Below are 20,276 nucleotides of genomic sequence, written 5' to 3'. Positions count from 1 at the left end.
AAATGGGCGGGTTTGGGAATGTGAGAATCAGCATGCACAAGCCAGGCTTCCAGGCACAGTGCTGCAGCAGACTGGAAAGCTGATCTTGAGGATGGCCCCAGAAGAACCTTGAACCTTTATTTATGATGAAATAATTACATTTGCTTAATTTCAGTGTGTAATGTTTTGAACAACCACTAAAAAAGGATATGAATGTACCAAAATTTTAATAGCTATTTTTCTAAGAGGGTTGAAGGGAGTTAAAATGTACAGAGCAGAGGTGGCACTGAATCGGAAGATTGCCTTCCCTTTATTCAATACTATAAAGGTCTGGAAAAGAGAAAGAAAAGACATTTTATCAGTGTTTATTCATACAGATTCTCAAAAACTGTTACAAGTAAGCAATCACCAAAATTGTAACTTTTTGAACAGTTGATACACAAAAAGCATGACTAATTTTCCAAATAAAAACTATTTCCAGTACTTACGTGATGAATATGACATATGAAAACTTAATTAATTCAATTCATTAATGTTTTTGTTTTACTTCCTCATTAAACAAACTCAGTAAAGTATTATTCCTTTTAATGTGTTCCTTGTAAATAAAGATGCACAAATTATTAACTGAAATTCTAATTTTATTCATGTTTTCCCACAGAAAACTCCCCCAGTTTGAAATAGCACAAGCAGGGTAACCTCACCTGTGGACTTTAATGATATATTAGTGTTACTAACTAGAAATACTTCTTCAAGCTGATTTATCCACTATCCATTTGTTTATAATTTTTGGGTTTTTTTGCTAAGGAGTGAGGGAAATAGCAGTAACACACAGAGCCATATTTAGGTAGGTCTCTGAGGACTGAATATCTGAATATACCTTACTGGAAGAGTGCAAGCGACAATCCCAAATGATCCTCCTGCACAATTGTGGTTTCCAGATGTGAAACTTTCCCAGAAAATACATACTTTTAAAATTTAAGTTTAAATATCTATGGAGATAATCAAATTTAGAGAAGCTTACATGCATGCAAGCCTTACATCAGAGAATTGTGGAAGACTCTGTAGGTTAAATGTCTCAAATAAATCCATGAGCTAAACATAAACAGTATGAGAACAAACCCTGCAAACACTGCTTTGCTTCCACTGCAGGCCATCATGTCTGCACCTGCTCTAACACTACACACAAAATGTGGGCTGTCAGGTTTCTTTGATTCACTAAGGTGCTGTTCAACTGCAAGATCAATCAGAAAAGAATGAAAAACAGTGCAGAAGGAAGGAAGGTTCAGTAACTCAGAAGAAATCTGCATCCAGTGGAAGGGATGATTCAAGGATTATAACCTAAATTCAAATGAAATTAAAGGGAAATGTCTAAAATTGCTTTTTTAATTTTTTCTTTTTTCCATTGTCAGACTTGTATATTTTGTAAATAAGCTATGAGAAAGATTCCTTGATTTTTGTTAAGTTGATGATGAAATGAGCTGTAAACTAGAATTGCAGTGGAAGTGTGGGTATGTTGGGTATGTTGGTTTCATCTGGTGTCTGTGACATCAAGGATTGGTTCAAGACTGTAAGCAGTGAAACACATGACTACTTCCGGGAAGGCTGGTAGACAGGGAAAATATTCCAACGACGTTCAAGAAGGACAATGCTTCAGTCTGCTGAGATTTGGAAAGTTTAGTATGTATGGACCATGAAGTATAGATACGAATGTCCAGAAGCACACAGGAAGTGGAGAGAGATGCAGAGATGGCGGTTTACTGAAGGCAGAGCAGAAGCAAGGATTGAATCATGAGTGAAACCTGCTCCAGTCCCAGTTCCAGCGGCTTCTTCCCTGAGCTGTCCCTCCATCACAGCTCTACACAGCACACCTTCTCATACAAACCAAACCCCTTAGGAGTAAGGGACACTACCAGGCAGACTTTACACTATCTTGAGTACAAACTCAGGATGTGTAGGAATGTATAAGATACGTATATGACTTCCCACTTCTGCATAGAAATGGAGAAACGTGAAGCTGAGGACACCCTGAGCTAATGTTTCCAAATTTCCCACTTCCAGTTGGGGCTTACAGGTTACAACCTGCAGACGACCTGACCTTACATGAAGCTTTCATTTCAGCTACTGAAGCAACCAACCAGATGAATGACTTCTTGGCACAATGTTTTAAAGCCTCACACCCCAAGGGGGAAGGTGAATTTCCTCTCCCAGGTCTGTCCCCAGCCCCCAGGACTCACATCTCAGATGCCTCCAACTCATGCTCTTTTTTGTAGTTATGAGGTAGTCGACAAAATGCATTAAAAATCACACTTCCTACTAACTCTGTATCTAAGACTGCAGCACCTTCATTTAGTCAACCTACATTTTTTAAAAAATCTTTGAACACAAGCATATTAAACATACATCTATTTTCTAACATGCCTTATGGAAAATAACAGCATGCTGGCACAGCTCCAGTTTCAGTTGGAAGCTGCTGCTATTTTAGCTGTTCTACTTTCTGCTGCCCTGCATAAGCAGAACCATCAAGACATAAATTCCCTACCTCAGTTTTAATTTTTCTCTCAAAGCATCTTTGTGACTCAAGCTTTCAGTGACTTTGTTGGTCCTCTAACTTCTAGCCTTAAACATGAATTAAAATTGTACCTTATCTCTGAAGAAGAATTTTCATTAAAAAGTATAGATAAGAGCTGATATGCAAGCCCTGTGTAAGCTCCCTGCTATATCTCACTCCATTCTCAACCCAGATGCAAGCCAATGTGTAGGTAGTGTGGATGAACATGAAGTGTTGTACCCAAAGCTGTCAGGACAAAGTAGACATACACTGAGAAAAGCTAGATAAATTCTAAACAAATTGTAAGATCAGATATATGCTGATATATGAAGGATTATGTATAAATTTCAGGCATCATGTTTTATTCATTTTTATGAAGGCACAAAACCGACTCACACTCAAAGTATTTGAGTGTGAATATAAATTCAAAGAATTCCCTGAAGACAAGTCCCTGATTTGCTACTTTTCATCTGTAACCTAAAACCCAGTCGTTATCTTCTGCCATATTTGAAATAAAGCCAAAAACCGAATTCTTAGCAGGGCAAAGGAGGAGGAGCAAGAGGAGGAGGGTTTTGAGACGATGTAGCTAAGAGAGAAGAGACAACACTGAATAAAGATATGGTCTCTTGGGATAAAGGGTTCCCAAACCTTGTTTCTCCTCTCCTTCCTCCTAGTTAGCTGTAAATGTAGTTTCCAGAAGGCTAGATTTAGTACACTGACTGCTACCACATTGCATTTCCACCTTCTGAAAAACAGGAGGTGATATAACATTGAGCTGGGTCCTCAGCTTCTCTGGAAAAGCTCCAGCAGCAGCTAGAACAGGAAAGTCATGGCATATGCGGAGTTGCCATTTCTTGGTTTGTGCTTATCTTTTGAAACAATGTTTTCTAGCAAGTCCTTCACTTTTTGCTTTGCTAGAACTTTTCACTTAAAAATTATTTCACTTAGAACTATGAAAATATCCAAAATCACTAGTGCATTCACCTTTGCTGATGTAATAATGTGAAGCAACTTTACAGAATCTTTTTGTGTTTGGAGGCATCTTTACTGACAGATGTCATTCAGATCCTTCTGGCAAGAGGCAGGACATGGAGTGGTAACAAACAATGTTGTATCTCTATCAAAGCAGGAGGAAAGTGAAGGTTTACCCACTTAGTTTCACCTGCTCTCTCCCTCCTCTTTAATGCAGCAGCCTAGGTTCAAAGGAAAAGAGCCAGCCCTTAGAGTATGAAACCAAGTGGACCAGATTGTGATTCATGCCCACAGGTCAGGATCTTAGGGGATTCCAGCTGATCTTTTCTCTATAGACAACGATGTGAACATCATTGATCCTTTGTGATGGCAGCTTGAGCATGAGTAGGCGGTCACTATTATACTGGGAACACACAGATTTGCACTTACACAGAAGCAGAACACAAAACATGAGTGAAGTTCCAGTTCACTTTTGCTCAATTTTGGATTAAAGAAAACCAAAAACAACCCAAAAAAAGAGCGTTGCAACTCTTTAGGATGCTAAATTTCACAGTTCTAAAGACCAGCATTTTTGGTCACCACAGTCAGCAGCATTTCAGCATAATGAAATCATAAATATATGAGAACAGTATTCTATTCTTTTCAATAAAATAATTACATTTCAAGGGTACAGTTGCTGGCGTTCAGGCTGATACAGTGTAAATCAAAAATACTATCAAGTGTGTAAACCTGCTCTAATGGGCTGTCCTATTGTCAAACAGCAGTTGTCATTATTTTCCTTTTCCTTTCAGGTTCAGATTAGTATTGAGTACAAATATGTCGTCTTTTGTGTTAGGTGTTGCATAGAAGCACACTTACAAAACCATAAAACTATTGTACCTATTTGGTTTTGCTTCTCTTAAAAGATTTTTCATTTTAACTTACCATCTCAGGGCTACCTCACGCACAAATTAGGGCTCTCAAACCAGCTTAACATATGTATTTATTCCTTTCTTATTCTCTATTAAACTGTATCAAATCATGGCATGCACGAATGTTTTGCTTAGAAAAAGCAGTCCCAAGGATGGAATATGAAACACTCTAGATGACATTTAAACATTCACCACATGAAACATACACTGAACTTGATCAATCTTGCTACAAAAAAAAATAGGAAAAAAAATAAAACCAACAAGAGAGATGCAATACTTGCATATAAGGCAAATAATGGATGACTTCATTCATGACCCAACTTGCAAAAAAAAAAATTCCTAAAACTCCTATACAGCTTTTACAAATAAACGCAGTGACCAGTGCTGTGAGCAACCATTTCTATTCCCTATTTGAAAGTTTAGAAGCCAAACTTTCTCATCGTTTCTGCCAGTAAATCAGCTATAGTTTATGCAGAGATCTTAATAGAGGTTTGAAGAAACAGTGGCATCTGGTATTTCCATACACTTGTCCTAAACCCTTCTTGCAAATAAGTATTTTCCTTCATTCTGGTGTTTTTCATTAGACCCATGACATTTCAGATAGATGTTTCACCAGGGAGAAACATAAAATCTCAAATGATTGTGCAGCAATTGTCAGACTATTACATTGGAGAGGGTGTGCTGATGGACCCCTTGGCTATACAAGGTGGAATTCAGAGGTAAAGCTGAAATGTTAAACATTTCAGAGATACGTACATTCAGCATTAAGATTCCTATGTGTCTTCTTAGAGATGTTCCCTTCTGCTTCAAGCTTTTCTCAAACTATTTCTCCTTCTGAGAATTTCATCAACTGCTTCCAATATTTTCAAAACACAAGTGAAACAAGACATAACTATTTCCAGAGTTCACATGCAGCTAGATAATAAAATCTAGAAATTAGATATTTTGAAGTAAAACTGCAGGTGAAAAATTGAAATAGGTATTGATTTTCTGTTAGGAACATCTATTTTCCTCTTACTGATGGAAGAAAAAACAGAGAGAATCATAGCATTTGAGAAATTTTTTGCCTTGTCTTGGACTGACAGAGCTGTTTCTATTTCTGTCCTGTAGGAGATTAAAGCACGTACATAGAGAGGATATGTGGACTTCAGCAGAAAGAAGAGAATCCCAGAGGGTGTGTGTTTGGACCATACATATCTGGTGTGCAAATAAAAAGATTCTTCCTTTCAAGTTGTACAGAAACTTGACTGAATATTTTCAGTTGGTTTCTCTCCATTTCTTGCAACTCTACCAGCAGACCTGAGTGATGTAGTAAGTTTTCAGCTCCATTTGTGAAGGGACTGAAAGGGTCTTCCAGTCCTAAGGGCTCAAGAGGCATATATCATGGATCTGTTTTCACTGCCAGACACATAGGACAGATTGATTTGGCTATAAAGGTCCAGGATGAGTTGTGGGCAGGTAGGGATAAAATTGTATGGAATACTGTATCATGAACAGACACAATTAGTACAGAAATCTACAAGGCCTGCTTTTATAGAAACACATCTTTTATCTTTGTAAAAGTAGAACTGTGATTTAAAGATAAATCTTCATATGCTATGAATGGCAGATAAAGGCTCTTTCAGAGGCACCAGATAATAGAGATAAAAATATTGTTCTTTCACACAGTATTTTCTCTCTTGTCAAAATAGGACTCATAAATCACATGAAATTTAGCAAGCTGAGACACTTAGAACACAGTAGTTTGTGAAAATCAAAATAGCTCCTGTCTTAATATTGGCAGTTTTTACAATCATAGAACCCAGTAATTAAAGGATTTCAGGCCTCTCCAAGGCCAGTTCTACTAAAAACTTTAAAATCATTTTTACACTTTTTTTTTTGTTATATTTCCTGCTTATCTGTTTGTTTCCCTATCGATCCCATAAATTTCCTAAGCATTTGCTATCAAAGCAGATTTCTGTGAACAAAAGGTTCTATGCATCGGTTCATGCTGTCAGTTTTAAATCTGAATAACCTTAGAGAATTTTGGTGTACTCAGTATGAATGTGTGCTCACTTTTTAAAAGTTCACAAAGTATCTATGTATTATGTATCCTCATCTTTGTATTACATATTGCTTATAATCAAAGACCACATACTATGCTTCAGCTTTGATATAAGTGTGCCTTTGATATAAAGTCAGTTGTATCAAAGAAATAAATTTTGAGGTAAATTAAAAGGGTGAAAATTGGTAACCATTAAGGCAGATGGATTCTGGCTGCAAATTAACATACTGAAGTAACAAACTATATGATCCACTCCAAGAAAATGAAATGAGCATGATAACACACTCCAAACACTGGCATATGAACAGGATTGGTATTAGACTCACTTTTTTATTGATGTAATATGGGTCCATGTCTTCCAAGGGCTCAGACACCATTCCTGGAGGTATGTCGCCATATATAAAGGGGAGTGTTTTTCCTGCCTCCAAATCACTGTTTGGTTTTGGCCCATTTTCATCATCGTCTTTACGATCTTGTTTAGGATTCTTAGCTTTTTCTGCAGCAATGCGCTGTTCAATAGCTGCAAGAGACTCTCTAGTGAAGTATTGGAAGCTGTCTGGTCCTGGTGGTACAAGCACTGACTGCTCCATCTTTTCATCCTGCACATTTTAATTACCATTTATTCTTCTGCATAGGAAAATACTAAAAGAAAGCAGAAAATAAAAGTCAAATAAACAAGCTGAAATCACCAAGTAAGAAAGATGTAGCAGTTGTTTTTAAATGCTATTGTTTGTGGTATGTTGAATTGTTAAAATACGCAATTTGAAAGTTATGAAAAGACAAAGTAAGCAGTTTAGCTGGTAATTTGCTATTTGTAAAAAGCAGTTGTTTTTACACTAGTTATTGAAACTGTAAAAATTTCTCAACTTCAGGACTATGATAGTCTTTTACTCCAAAGAAGGAAAAGAATGATGTTTAAGAATAATTAAATACATTCTTTCCTCATAACTCTACTTCTATTACAATCACATTCCTCTGGAATCAATCAGGATTACATTGGTAACTATAAATAGAACAGTTCAAGAGAGCTAACAGAAAATTTCACTGAGATCAGCAAACGTATCAGAAAACAAGCACTGTAAAATCAGAATTTCTATTTAAAAAAAATCAGGTCCATATATTATGAAATATTAAAGCAGTGATTCCAAGTTTTTGTATGGGGAGTTATTCTAGATAAGAAGAAGAGCAATTGCCTAGTATTAGTTCAGTTTAGCTGTTACTGTGTGTCTGGTTCTTTATTCAATTGCTGTAACTGGAAAATTCTGGAAATATTCTAGTATATTTATTTATATATTGCAACTGCAAAAACAAACCTGTTGGGAAGGAAAAAAAAAAAGAAGAAAAAAAGAAGTCCTGTTAAGACTACAAATCTGGCACCTTCCATGCTGCTGAAATAAATTTCTAATGACACCAGACAGACAGGTGAAATATATATTTGGGCTCACAATGGTGCATATATCCCTCATGTCTGAATGTAAAGAGATAAATGCAGTCTCCTCCCATTGCAGAGATCCTTATGAAATGATCAGTCAGCCTTTCAGGAGACTCGAGGGTCAAGGCAGGTCAGTAGTCACTGAAATAAGCTAGAGATATGGAATGAAAGAGAAGTAAGAATACAAGAGATGGTTGGGGGAAAACACATGAAAACAAATTAAAAGGTGACAAACAACCCCAAGAATTGTAGAAAGATGCTGGAAAATATGAAAAGAATAGAGAAAAAGAATGGCTCAAGAGGAGATTGTAAATTAATGAAGAATTAAGGGAGAAAATGAAGAACGCAAAAAATAAAAAAAATGGGAACTCTGGAGGATTAGCAATATAAAAATGACATGATGAAAATAAAGAAAAATAAAACATAGGTGGAAGAACAGATTACTGGGAAAGGAGCAAAAAGGTAAGCAAATACAGATAGGGCTAACTTTCTACTAAGTAAAGGTCAATAAGGAGAATAAGTAATTAGATGACAAAGGGAGAAGAAAGAAAAATACAGCTGGGAAATAAAGAGGAAGGTCACCAAATTACGTTAAGTAATAAACCATAAATTCTCTAGATCAGTAGTGCCAGGGTGAGCACAACATCTTAATCATATATATTGTACTGAGTACTCAAATACAGTGTATAAAACAAAAAAGAGGGGTCAAAGTGCTTATGGTCTCCACAAACACAAATATCTTGATTCCTAAAAAAAGTTAAATCCCCCATATTTCACACAGGTGTATAAATCATCATCCACAACTGAAGGAATGATTTCTAAAGAAACAAGGTCTCAAGTTTCTCACCGTAAAAAAATTAAAGTGAGCTGACCTCGCACCAAACACAAAGTATTCACCCATGCAAAGTAGACACTCATGCCAGAACCAGTTCTGTACAGCTCCCCTTCTTTCCAAGGGAAAATGAATAATCCTGATCTCTCTCCATTGGTGGAGGGGGGAAGATATAAGAAAACGTACCTCAGCCAAAAGGGATTCAAAATCTTGCCTGTCTCCACATAGAGAGTAGGCTCTAGACAGTCCTCAGCTCCCTATTTCATGGTTCTGTTTACTTCTGTGAATTGACACTTCAGTCACTTAATTATAGAAGTTATAAACTCACTGTTTGTACACTCTGACATTGTTTCTTAATGTTCAACCACACCTTGTGGATACTGGGAAAGAAGAAGAAAAAACTATCAGCCACACCACTGAGTTTTCAGATCTCAAACTGATCCCCGTGAGTGGCACCACAGTTTGGAAGACAGATCTCCTACTAGGCTGTTATCCAAATATTGTGGGGGACACAGCTGTAGGTGGATCCTACTTGCTCTGTGGGCTTCAGGTAGATACAGAGACTCAAGACAGACAGCCAAGACATCTTCTCTGCTCAACCTACTCGGCAAAAGAAGGGACGAAGACCTCTCCTTCTCCCTCTCCTCTCCTCCATTCCCCATGGGCATTGACAAATGAGTCTACATAGATATGTCTGCCTTTCCCTCTCCTCCTCCTCCTCGTGAGACTCAGGAGGGTGGCTTTCCCCTTTGCCATTTTTCCTTTGAAACCTTCATTCATTGTCCAAAACCACCCCAGCAAACAGCACTCAGTGTTCCCTGCCACGGTAGCCAGCGAGGGCACACCAACCCAAACAAGTCCTGGCACTTTGGGAGGGACGTGCTGGACACTAGCAAGGGCAGTCTCATGTGTTGGAAGGAAATGGATGGCCAGGGAACAGTCAGCAAAGATCAGATCTGAAACTGTAGGGTGCTGTGTCAGGATCACCCTTTAGGTCAGTGAATGTTCCCCCTGGCATGCAGGACAAGGATTACCTCAGGACTGGTCTGCAGGTGCACAGAAACAAGATGCTTCGCAGCCATTAGTTAAGTTGCAAAAACATTTGATTCAGCTACTGTGTTTATATACTGAGTTTAAAACCAGCAAATGGTGTGTGCTTTTAATAATGCCTGTATTTCTTTATATAGAAAGGAACTCCATGTTATTTTTCTATAATTAATCCTGGAATGTTCTCTGGTCTGTCAAATGTACATGGAGCTGGATAGCTACACCTTTAGATGTAACTAAATCTAAGTAGGCTGTACTTAAAAAAACCCTTCAGGAAGCTTTATGAAGATTACCTACTTTTTATCCTCTACTTAACAGATTAGAGGATGATATTCCAGATACATTTTCCCTTCTTCATACATTTCAATGATTGTAAGTCTTCAGAATTGCAAATAGAAATCTTCTATGAAATTTAAAAGTCAATACTAAATACATACAGAATTCACTTCAGTCTTAACCCCAAATCACTTTCATCTCTCATATCGCAGTGCTTACCTAATAGGTTTGTATTTCCTTTACTATAGTCAATGAATTTATTCTCACTTATCTGTGATGGGGATGGATAAAAATTGATACCAGGCCAATTAATCAACTGATATCCTTCTGATTTCCACCAAGTGATTTATTAAATATTAATTGAATAACTGGGATTATAATAACAGATTGCTTACTTGATCCAAATGGGCTTCTTTTTTTTTTTTCTTTAGCATTGCACTAGCAATTCAACATAAGAAGGAATATAAGAATACACAAAATATTCATTTCTTACTGAGTTCTTTCCTACCCTCCTGGAGGGAATGAGATTTTTCCCTTGTACATTTCCATGTCTGTTTGAGTGACCTTCTTATGAGTAGTGCCCAACACTTCAAATTTTGGAAAATAAGGTACTCAGAACATCTGAGAATAGAATCATTGTTTCTTCTGATATTTCCCAGGCAAAATATACTCACATATACTTTGTAGTATAAATTGTTGTAAGACAGATAACTGCAGAGCGCACTCAGCGTGCAGGGATCAGACCATCTGCAGACCACAAGCAGAATAAGTCACAAGTTGTGTCACTGTAGATTTATACATGCTTTGAGAATAACTATCAAATATCCATAGAGCATCTGCCTATTTTTATAGTCTTCAAATTTCATCAAAATAATTTTTCTAGGCAAAGTAAAGGGACATATTGGAAATAGATGAAGAGATGGTGCCTTGCCAAACAATGATTTCAAATCAGTTACACACTGCTCCTTGAAGGAGTCAATTAGACCATACATAACTTTCTGAAAAAGAGACAAACTTGAAGATTATTTCCTAACCTGATAAGCATCTAGTTTACTGTCAGCTTTCATGTCCTTCATACCTTCACAACAAGAGTTTCTGGAGAATTTGGTCAGGAGGAACTTAGCATACATGTAGAACCACAGTGCTGCAAATACCTAAACTTTAGCAAGTGAATTTATATTATCCATACACTCAAATATGAAACTGAAACATGCTTTGATGTTTGACCTTCTGGTACAACAGACATGAATTAAAATTTAGCTGCTGCAAAGTAAAGATAAATTAATGAATCCACATGTAAACTCACAGAGTCCAGATCTCTATGTTATAATAATTCATATCATTTATTGGCACGGTTTCTCATTACTTTTAATTTATCAATGAGTCATTATGATTCTTGTCCTCAGCATACAGAATAAATATAATTTACCTTCCTCAAAGTGTGGATCTGTGGGAGAAGAGGAAGAAAGTTGTGGGAAGCCACTACAGTTTTGTATGTGCAGCCTCAGAACCAAGCCTGTGTCAGTCCTGTCTCAATTATGGGGTTACTGCAGGTAGCTAAGGTAGGTAGGATATCCAAAGCAGCAGGCTTGGCAGAAGGGCAGAAATTGGATTGGAATATTGGAACTATACAACTTTTTATGACTCCCTGTAGCTCACATATAAAATTAAATTTAATTCTCATGGACAGCTTTATAAGGGAAACATGTATATTACCAGACTGATAATAGGATTCTCCCATATCTTTCTTTACCATCTTCTTGATGTTCCCTCTCAGCATGGATATTGCAGATCTGGCACAAGGACTTGCTTGCATTACATTACTTAGACTTGGATAACTGCATTTTACTTAATGCATATTAATTTTAAATAAAGGGTAGGTACATTAATACTGCAGATATTGGAATAGGGTACACAGATATGCACTGAGCTATAAATAAATTATCTGAACTATTGGAAGCAATCAAACACTATATGCCAGTTTAAGTGAAAGTCTATGCTTTGCAGCTGGATATTTCCATTACTTAACTTGACACACAGAAAGAGTCACTGAAGGGGAGTGATGAGGGGAGAGGATGACTATTTAATTTGCCACAGAGCTGCAAACTGCCATGGGGTAGCTGTGTGATTCAGGAAGGCAGTTTAGTGTTCACTTTGGGCTGCCCAACAGCCAGAGAGCAGAACAGACAGGGATAGAAAATGCAGCTCGTGTCTCTGATATCCACACTGCTGTGTGATTGCTTAGCTTACATTTCATTGCATAAAATACTTATGTTAAATTCCCTCATCAGCTCCAGGAACTTCAAAGCCACATTTTCCATCAGTCAGCAAAACTCTTACATGACCCCAGCAAACAGACCATCTGATCTCTCTTTGCAATGCTCCACCATCACTGTGCAGGAATGAAATCAAGATTAACGCGATAGAAAGAAAGTGTGTAAGAAAATATGAGCTTAGCATCTTAAAGGTAAGATTTCATTTGGGAAGGCAATCATGGCTTCTGATCCCTGTTCCTAGAGCTCTTTCTCTATTATACCTAGTAAATTCACTTGAGAAAAGTCAGTTGAAAAATCACCAGAGGTATTTTAGCTGAGAAGAAAAAATGTAGCACTAACTATGGGAAAAGAAAGTTTACTTCTAGTGTTCACTCACAACTAATTTCTTTAACTCAGGAAGAAAATGCAAGTGTAAATTTTGAAAAATAAAACAAAATAAAATAAGCCAGCCTTCCCCAGCAAGATAATTAGCCAGCTAAACCACCATGCTGGTAAAATCAGGATGCTCCCTGTGAGCTAACTATTTACTGCAACCTTTTCTCCCATTAACATCTAGATTTTCAGTCCTGTCCTTGTATCTTGTTTAGAGGAAATCTGTAATACAGAAAACTGTATGATGTAGACACAGTATATTATCCATCTCTATTAGTTATATATGTATGCATTGTTGAAATTGCTATTCTCAGTATATTTTTAAATACAACTAATGTATCTCTAAACCAAAACATAGGTACTAGGCTTTGCTTTAGATTTAAAAGAAATGGCTTTGGCTTACTGCTTTGCTAGTCTAATTCCATTAACTGCAAGCAAGTCTTCTCTATTTTAGAAGGCTGAAAAAAACAAAATAGTTATGCAGTTTCATAGAACGAAAGAAAATATTTTAATGGGAAAAGTCACAATGCAGCTGCATTAGTACTCCATCTGAGCAAATGCATTTAATAGCTTAGAACTACTGGACTGCTACCAAGCTGAATGGATTCTCTGCTTACTCTATTCCTGCAGCATATCTTGTGCAGCAAATGACTGCAGTACAGAGAAGCAATCTTTCTGCTCTCTTTCATTTGATTAGAGCACTGACCCCTTCTACTGGCAATCTGCCTTACTTACTCAAGTTTAATTTTCTTAAACATCTGTTTCTATTTACCTTAGCAAACATAATAGCACCTTTCTTCAGTTAAAAAAAAAAAAAACAAAGCCATGTAGGCTATGCAGTGTACATTACATAATGCTACTGATTCATTTTACATTAAGGTAAAATGAATTTAGACAAGATTTAAGTTCTGGTCTTGGCATATTGCTACTCTTGGGAAAGAAATAAAAGTTGATGGAAAACAGATTGCTCCATACCCTGGAATGATGCCAGATTTGCAGAGCTAATAAACCCAAAGACATTGCCATACTCAAATTATTAGTGGGTTGCCTGACCCCATTAACAGCATTCAGGTACTTGCTATCTCATATGGTCAGTGGAAAGGTCCGAAGCCTGAAAGACATAATGACAAAATTATTTACTTCCTAACAATTTTAGTGAGCAGAGATTTCATGCTTGAGGTTTTCCTGGGTCAAGGAAGCAGATGCAGGAACAACAGGAACATGTTTAACACACAAGATAACAGGGGAAAAAAAAATTCAATCATAATTAAGGAAACCAGAAGAGTTTCTGCTTTTCATGCACAATTATGGGGCCGTTATGAAGCCATAAACGCCTCAAATTGTAGAAACTTGTACTTTTTATACCACACAGGAAGTCCAGACACCATATGAAAAGTAGATCTTTTGAAACTTTATCCCCTTGCTTTTACACACAGTGCACTCATGGCATGCCCCAGGACATGCTTGTGCATGGTGCAGAGAGCAGGCAGCAGCAGCCCCACCACTGTGTGCTGGGAGCTGGGTATCATCTGCTAAGTCACTGCAGTGCAGCACGCAAAGGGGGGGGGGATCCAGCTCACAGATCATCTTTGAAAGAAAAGAGTGCTCAAGGAATGGGAGATGCTTGAAGCACAAATGAGCTCTGCAGCCTAGGAAGAGCTATTGCCACTGCATGACTTTGGGATAGTTCTATGGCCTCACTCCCTTTCTGCAGCCCTCAGCCTGTCTCAGGTTTTACAAGATGCAGCAAATACATGGGCTACATGTGAATCAAGTGTTTTCCAAATTAATTCATACGCTATATGCTAATGCCACACAGAATGTAACACAAGTCTGTAAACACGTGACATTTGCATTTCTGTTTATGTGGGCAAGGCACTGTGCCTTGGTCACTGGCCTCTTCTGATCCTGCTAAGGCAACTCATCTGCAGTTCTTCCCTCATGTCCCTCTGCAATTTTGTGATTCTGAACACACAAACGAGCAACCATTTTTACCAACAGCAAGAGGATTCTGCTGTTTCTTAGCAAGCTGCTTTGAACCTAACAATTACCTAATAATATGTGAGAAATGGCTTATTTCCAGATTGGCAATTTCGCTTTACAGTAGCACAATTAGTATCTGTTCTTGCAGATACTTGCAAGTTAAATTTTATTTAACTTCAAAAACTATTTTATATATACATATAGTTCTCAAAATAAAAATAAAATTAAGAACAGTCACATCACAGCTGTAAAGAAAAGTCTTCCAAAACACAGACCTGGTCAAAAATAAACATGTAAATAACTCTCACCTATATCTTGATTAGGTTTGAACTGATTTTCAACAAACTTTGAATTAACAACAATGATCCAATGTAATTTTGGAAAGTTTTCATTCAGTGGACACTCATGAGGCCACGATGTCCCAGTCTTGTGTCCAGGCACGTCTATACATGATGTGGTCTAGAGACATGACAGCGCTCAAGCCCTGGCACCTTGTGCCCTAGAGGTAGTATAGATACAGAGTTCATTTACTCTACTGAATTTTAGATATTTAGCTTGTTTTAAGATCTAAAAAACCCCTACACGGCGCTCAGTATTTTCAGTTGCATAAAGGGGAAAACAATCTTGAAAATTCTTAGACAAAACAGAATTGTTCTTGCTATTAAGGGTTTAACTACAAGCAGCAGCAGCATCTGCTGCCTCTGCCCCATCCTTTGAGCAACACCTTATTGGAAAAAGCTTCAGATTTGCAAAGAAAGGCAGGGCCTGGGAATTAGTATTTCTGCAGAAGCAGTAGTTTGAAAGCCATTGAGTGAAGACTGTTAGCCACATTGACTTTTACTTAAAAGCAAAAATTTCAAGGTTTTTTTGTCTTTTGAGGTGCTGGTGAGTTTCCAGTCATTTAATATTTTATGTTCTAACACTACAGTAAATGTTCAGGATGTTGATTTCTGATGGGAATGTAAAGACATAATAAATAATCCAGTCAAAAACCAAGAGCAATAAAATTATAGACTAAGAAATCTAGTGGTATTGGAACTTTGGGAAGTTTTTTAATCCTATGATTGGTCAAGAGGAACAATTAAAGGAATGTGCTTCTTTAAAATAAATAAGAATACAATATGTGCAGAGATTTCAAATGTTTAGCAGCCCAGAACACTTGAAAATGAATGAACTTAATGCTATAAAGTGTACTGAGAAAACAGACAAAATGTAAAACTAAGATAATATCACCAGACACCACGTGTTATTTAAAAATGGAAAACTATTAATTAGAAATTTCTGAAATATTGCTATATACTTATAAAGAGCATAAATGATAACAAATTTTGAAGCAAAACATTCAGTCATTCAAATCCTCAGCCACTGTCTGGTAGTTTTCTGAAGATCAAATAATCTGCTAAAAGCAGGCAACATTTACTTTATCAACTTTAGTACTAAGACATGTGGTTAAACATGGAATTTTAGTGCATATATAGTGATTATTTTGCAAAGAAGCCATTCTCAAATATAGGTACAGAAACATAAAAAAAAGAAAGAGGTTTGAGATCTGTACTTCTTATAAATATCACTTAGTGCACATCAAATGTACACTTAAACGGCAGTAACAAAGCTAATGAAGCAATAAAGTATTAATAAAGTCTTCTATCTTGCATTCCACCTTGAACTTAAACTGATATATTACAAGGTCTGTATAACGTGAATCAGTTCATGTGGCTCCACATATATGATGAGAACTCTAATAGGAGAATCAACATGGTAAACTGAAGACCACAGAAAATAATGTCAGATGTCACAAACAGCAAATAATATCTCTTTCAGCCTCAACTTTTCTGATTGAAAAATACCAGTTTTCCCATTTTGTAGGATTTGTGGTTGGTGATTAAACTACTTTCAGCTATTTTCATGCAAACCCACACTTTTGTCTTTTCATTAATTGAAAATACTCTTGCATTTGTAATTGAAAATGTTCATTGCTGCTCTAAATTACCATTTTTAATGTTGTATTAGAGATTAAAGTGTTTTGGAATGCTTTTTCTAATTAATAATTTTTAGTTTATAACAGTGAGTTGCAATGCCTTCTGGTATTTTGGCATCGGTTGTCCAGGGCAGTACCTTAAATTGTTTAAAGATGAATTATAAATAAGTAATTGTTGTCCCATAACTCTTTACTCCACTAATAGCAGACCAGTGTGAAAGCAAGTTCTAGCCCTACTAGGTAAGAGAAAGCTTCAGCCACTCAACCTCCCAGTGTCAGGTATTGATTTACAATACACCCAGCTGAAAAAATGAGGAGAGACATTCCTCAGCATGTCACACTTCTTGTCTGATCAATGCATTTGAAGACAGGGCACCATTTCCTACCACACTCTGAGAGCTGATAATGTTTCTGCAGGCATTGTGTGCACAATCTAGGGGCATTTGTATAAACAAGCTTTCAGTGAGAAGCCAAAGTAGGAAACTTCCTATTTTAAAAACCATTTCTCAATGCACTTGAGCAAGGGCACAACAATGGAAGAGTACTACATAAAGATAAGAATATCCAGTTATGAAAAACAAGTCTTTAGTATGTCAACAGTGAACACTGTCTGAGAAGAGATCAATGCAATTTGTAGGGTCATGGCTCTAAGGAATTGAAGGACATTTAAGTCTGAGGGAAACATGCCCAGTTAAAAAGCATAACAATATTCGTGTTTCATTCATCCTGAGTCAAGGACAAATTGGGGACTTAATATCATGGGTGGAAATGACATCAAGCAGATTTTAATTTGACTTTGAAGAAAAAGCCTATGAAAAGTACAAATACAGAATAATTTTCAGTACTTAGCAATTTTGAGTAGGAGCTGGTTTGTTACACCTGTTTATGTAGATTTCCATATTTCTTACTCTTAAAATTCCTTGTTTTCTCTATTGAAAATGTCATTAGGAGGTATGAAAATGTCATGAAAATTTTTGTTCTCCCTTCCTCTCTTACTTTACTTGCTTGGACATTTTTCCTCCATGAAATCTTTTTGTCTTTCTGGCAAACCCATGGGGAACGTGATCTTAACATTGTCCTTAAGTGGGTCCTAGGGAGTGAGATGCAAGCTCCCTCCCTCCAGCCAGTTTGAGCCTTCCCAGGCAGCCAGGCTTGCTGGAAGCTGAGTGCTTTGGGAGTGTTTGGGGCGTGATGGCATCATGGCTGGGTTTGCAGGTATGTGGTTGTGATGTTCGGTTTGCTGTGGCCCAGTGATGAGGGAATTCTGGGGTGAACTACATGTTGACCACAGAAGCTTGTAGCAAGCCAGCAAGTAGGAAGAGGTGCATGTATCTAAAATATTCCAAACACCAATATGGTCAAGATAAAAATTGTTACCACTGAAAAACACAGTTAAAGCCAGGTAAGAGTGCAGAGCAAAAGGCATTTTTTCAGTGAGAACACCATGGTTTGATGCATAACAGGTGGCCAAAGCCTAAGACTGTGATTAGGTACCTTTAAAAGCCTATCCCCTTAATGACTGTGTCCCATAAGAAGAAAGGATCTCAATGAAAGAGTGCAATATATTACATCATCAAATCTTAAGATGTTTGTTTTGAAACATGAGCACATAGATTTATCAGCAGCAATATGAAACATTAAGATTCTGTTTTGCTACCTATTTTTCTCAGGTTACATCCGTACTGTATTTAACAGTGTGCAGCCAAAACTGTATTCTGTCACAAGCTGCTCTTGAGGCAACATGAACCTGCCTGTAATGCTTTTTACAGGCAGTTCTTCTGGACTTGGGAGACAGTATGCTTTCAAATCTTCAAACTTGCAGATATCTGAGCTTTACTAGCAAACTCCCTCTTGCGTTACTTTTGGGTTTTTGCCCTGAACAGCAGACAGCCATGTTCACACTGCAGGTAAACTGGTTTCCACACCTGTGAAGTTTACCTTTCCAGAATAGCATCAAAGCTGTCCAAACCACATGAACCGTGCTGAAAGCAGGAAGAATGGATGGTTGTAGCTATTTTAGTCTCCAAACTCCTTTCAGAATCATCCTAGTTATCCTGTATGTAGTCCAATTGACCCAAGTTTTAATTATTTCAGACTTCCTTCCGCTGCCATTGCTGGTGTAAATGTCTTCAATTTCTAGATGGAGTGATTCATTCCAGACTATGAATGCTTAACACAGCAGCTCAGCGCCAACCAAGGCAACCAAGCCTAAGGGATGCTGAGGTTAGTGGAGTCTGTGCTACTAGCAGTCATAATGAATCAGACTCTTACATGTGTCAAATGTCCTTGTCTAAGTTTTGGAGCCAAACTATGTTTAAATCATACACTACTCCCCCTGCTGCCATACATATCTAAGGTCTGTTTTCCATCATTCTTACAAAGAAACAAGAAACTTTCTTTGCCCTTACCAAAAACCCCCTGTCCTTATTCAGAATTATTTTCTAGCTAGTTGCTTGGGCTATATCATCCTCCTGTATAAATTTTCAGAAAGCAGATGACTGATTGCCTTTCAGAGGCTCTTTGCAGCCTTTCTTCATTATCTCGAATTTCATTTTTTAGATGTTAACTCTGTTGTTTAAATATTCAATTTACAATTTACATCAACATGGTAATTTTGAAGATTCCCAGTCACATTTAGGAGACACAAACACCTGCAAAGATCCCTCATTAGGCTTATGCTTCTCTTAATGTCTTCTTTTTCAAGATACCTTCCAAAACTCTTCATTTGGCTGCTCAGATCCCAAAACTACTTCATCACCTTGAAGGTCTTCTTTCCCTCTCTGACATCTGAGCATTTTTCCTTATGCTTAGGTTGTATCATGGTTAGAGCAGCAATTCCCTCTCTCTCTGTGTTTGAATAGCCCATACAGACTGGGATCCCACATTCCACGTCTGAACTCCTGCCTACTACAGACATCCAAAAGTACCCATACACCATACCAAGGGAACCCATTATGCTGGCCACAAATCAAAATAGAGTAATTTGCAGGTAAGGATGTGGATGTTAAGAAGCGTTAGAATTCAAGAGTGTGTACTTCAGGCGAGCAATATGAAGGAACGTGTTCAGAATTGAGCCTGACAGAGCCAGAAAGCAGAAGGTTTTTAATAACAAACTTTCTGAAACTTCCAGAAGTAAAAGACACCGTACAACACTGCAATATGGTATTTTAACAGGGATGACACATGAATGTCTCAAAAAATGTGAAATCTGTCCTGTTTTAATCCCCCAGAGCTATTAACAATTACTGCTTCAGCAAAACCAACTCGAATTAGAAGCATTATACAGAGAAACACAGACCTGCAGACCACCAAAGAGAAAGAAAGACAGCTTACTTTGTGAACTTCACTTCAGAATACTGCTAATCACAGTTGCACTACCCTCAGCCATTATTTAGCCATCTTCACAATCTTTTCTCACATGAAAGAGAGAAAATGGCTCATATTTCCTGTCTGAAACTTATCTGAACAGACAGCTAAAGGCATAAGCCGGCCTTTTCCAAAGTGCTAAGTAATCAAGAATTCACACAACAGTCAATATAAAATTCTTGTCACTCTGTATGGAGACATGGTATTTTTTTGCTTCAGCACCAAAATATAGACTTAAATATATTAGCTTAGATGTATAG

The 20,276-nt window shown here is 37.3% G+C and overlaps 1 protein-coding gene across 2 annotated transcripts in view; it reads right to left on the bottom strand.

Moving 5' to 3' along the window:
- The window catches only part of LOC116446565 (sodium channel protein type 1 subunit alpha), a 93,187-nt gene that overhangs the window by 57,680 nt on the left and 15,231 nt on the right, over positions 1 to 20,276 (bottom strand). For both annotated transcript variants that reach the window (XM_032114629.1, XM_032114630.1), the window contains exons 3-4: positions 6,781 to 7,096; positions 191 to 309 (exon numbers count right to left, since the gene is read on the bottom strand). In XM_032114629.1, coding sequence (XP_031970520.1) covers positions 191 to 309; positions 6,781 to 7,044 — 383 coding nt within the window. In that variant the 5' untranslated portion in view covers positions 7,045 to 7,096. The remainder of the gene's footprint in view (positions 1 to 190; positions 310 to 6,780; positions 7,097 to 20,276) is intronic.

Source organism: Corvus moneduloides, chromosome 7 (assembly GCF_009650955.1).
Source record: "Corvus moneduloides isolate bCorMon1 chromosome 7, bCorMon1.pri, whole genome shotgun sequence".
Lineage (NCBI taxonomy): Eukaryota > Metazoa > Chordata > Aves > Passeriformes > Corvidae > Corvus > Corvus moneduloides.
Note: the sequence above shows the minus strand (reverse complement) of the source record. Positions and strands in the feature narration are given on the sequence as shown.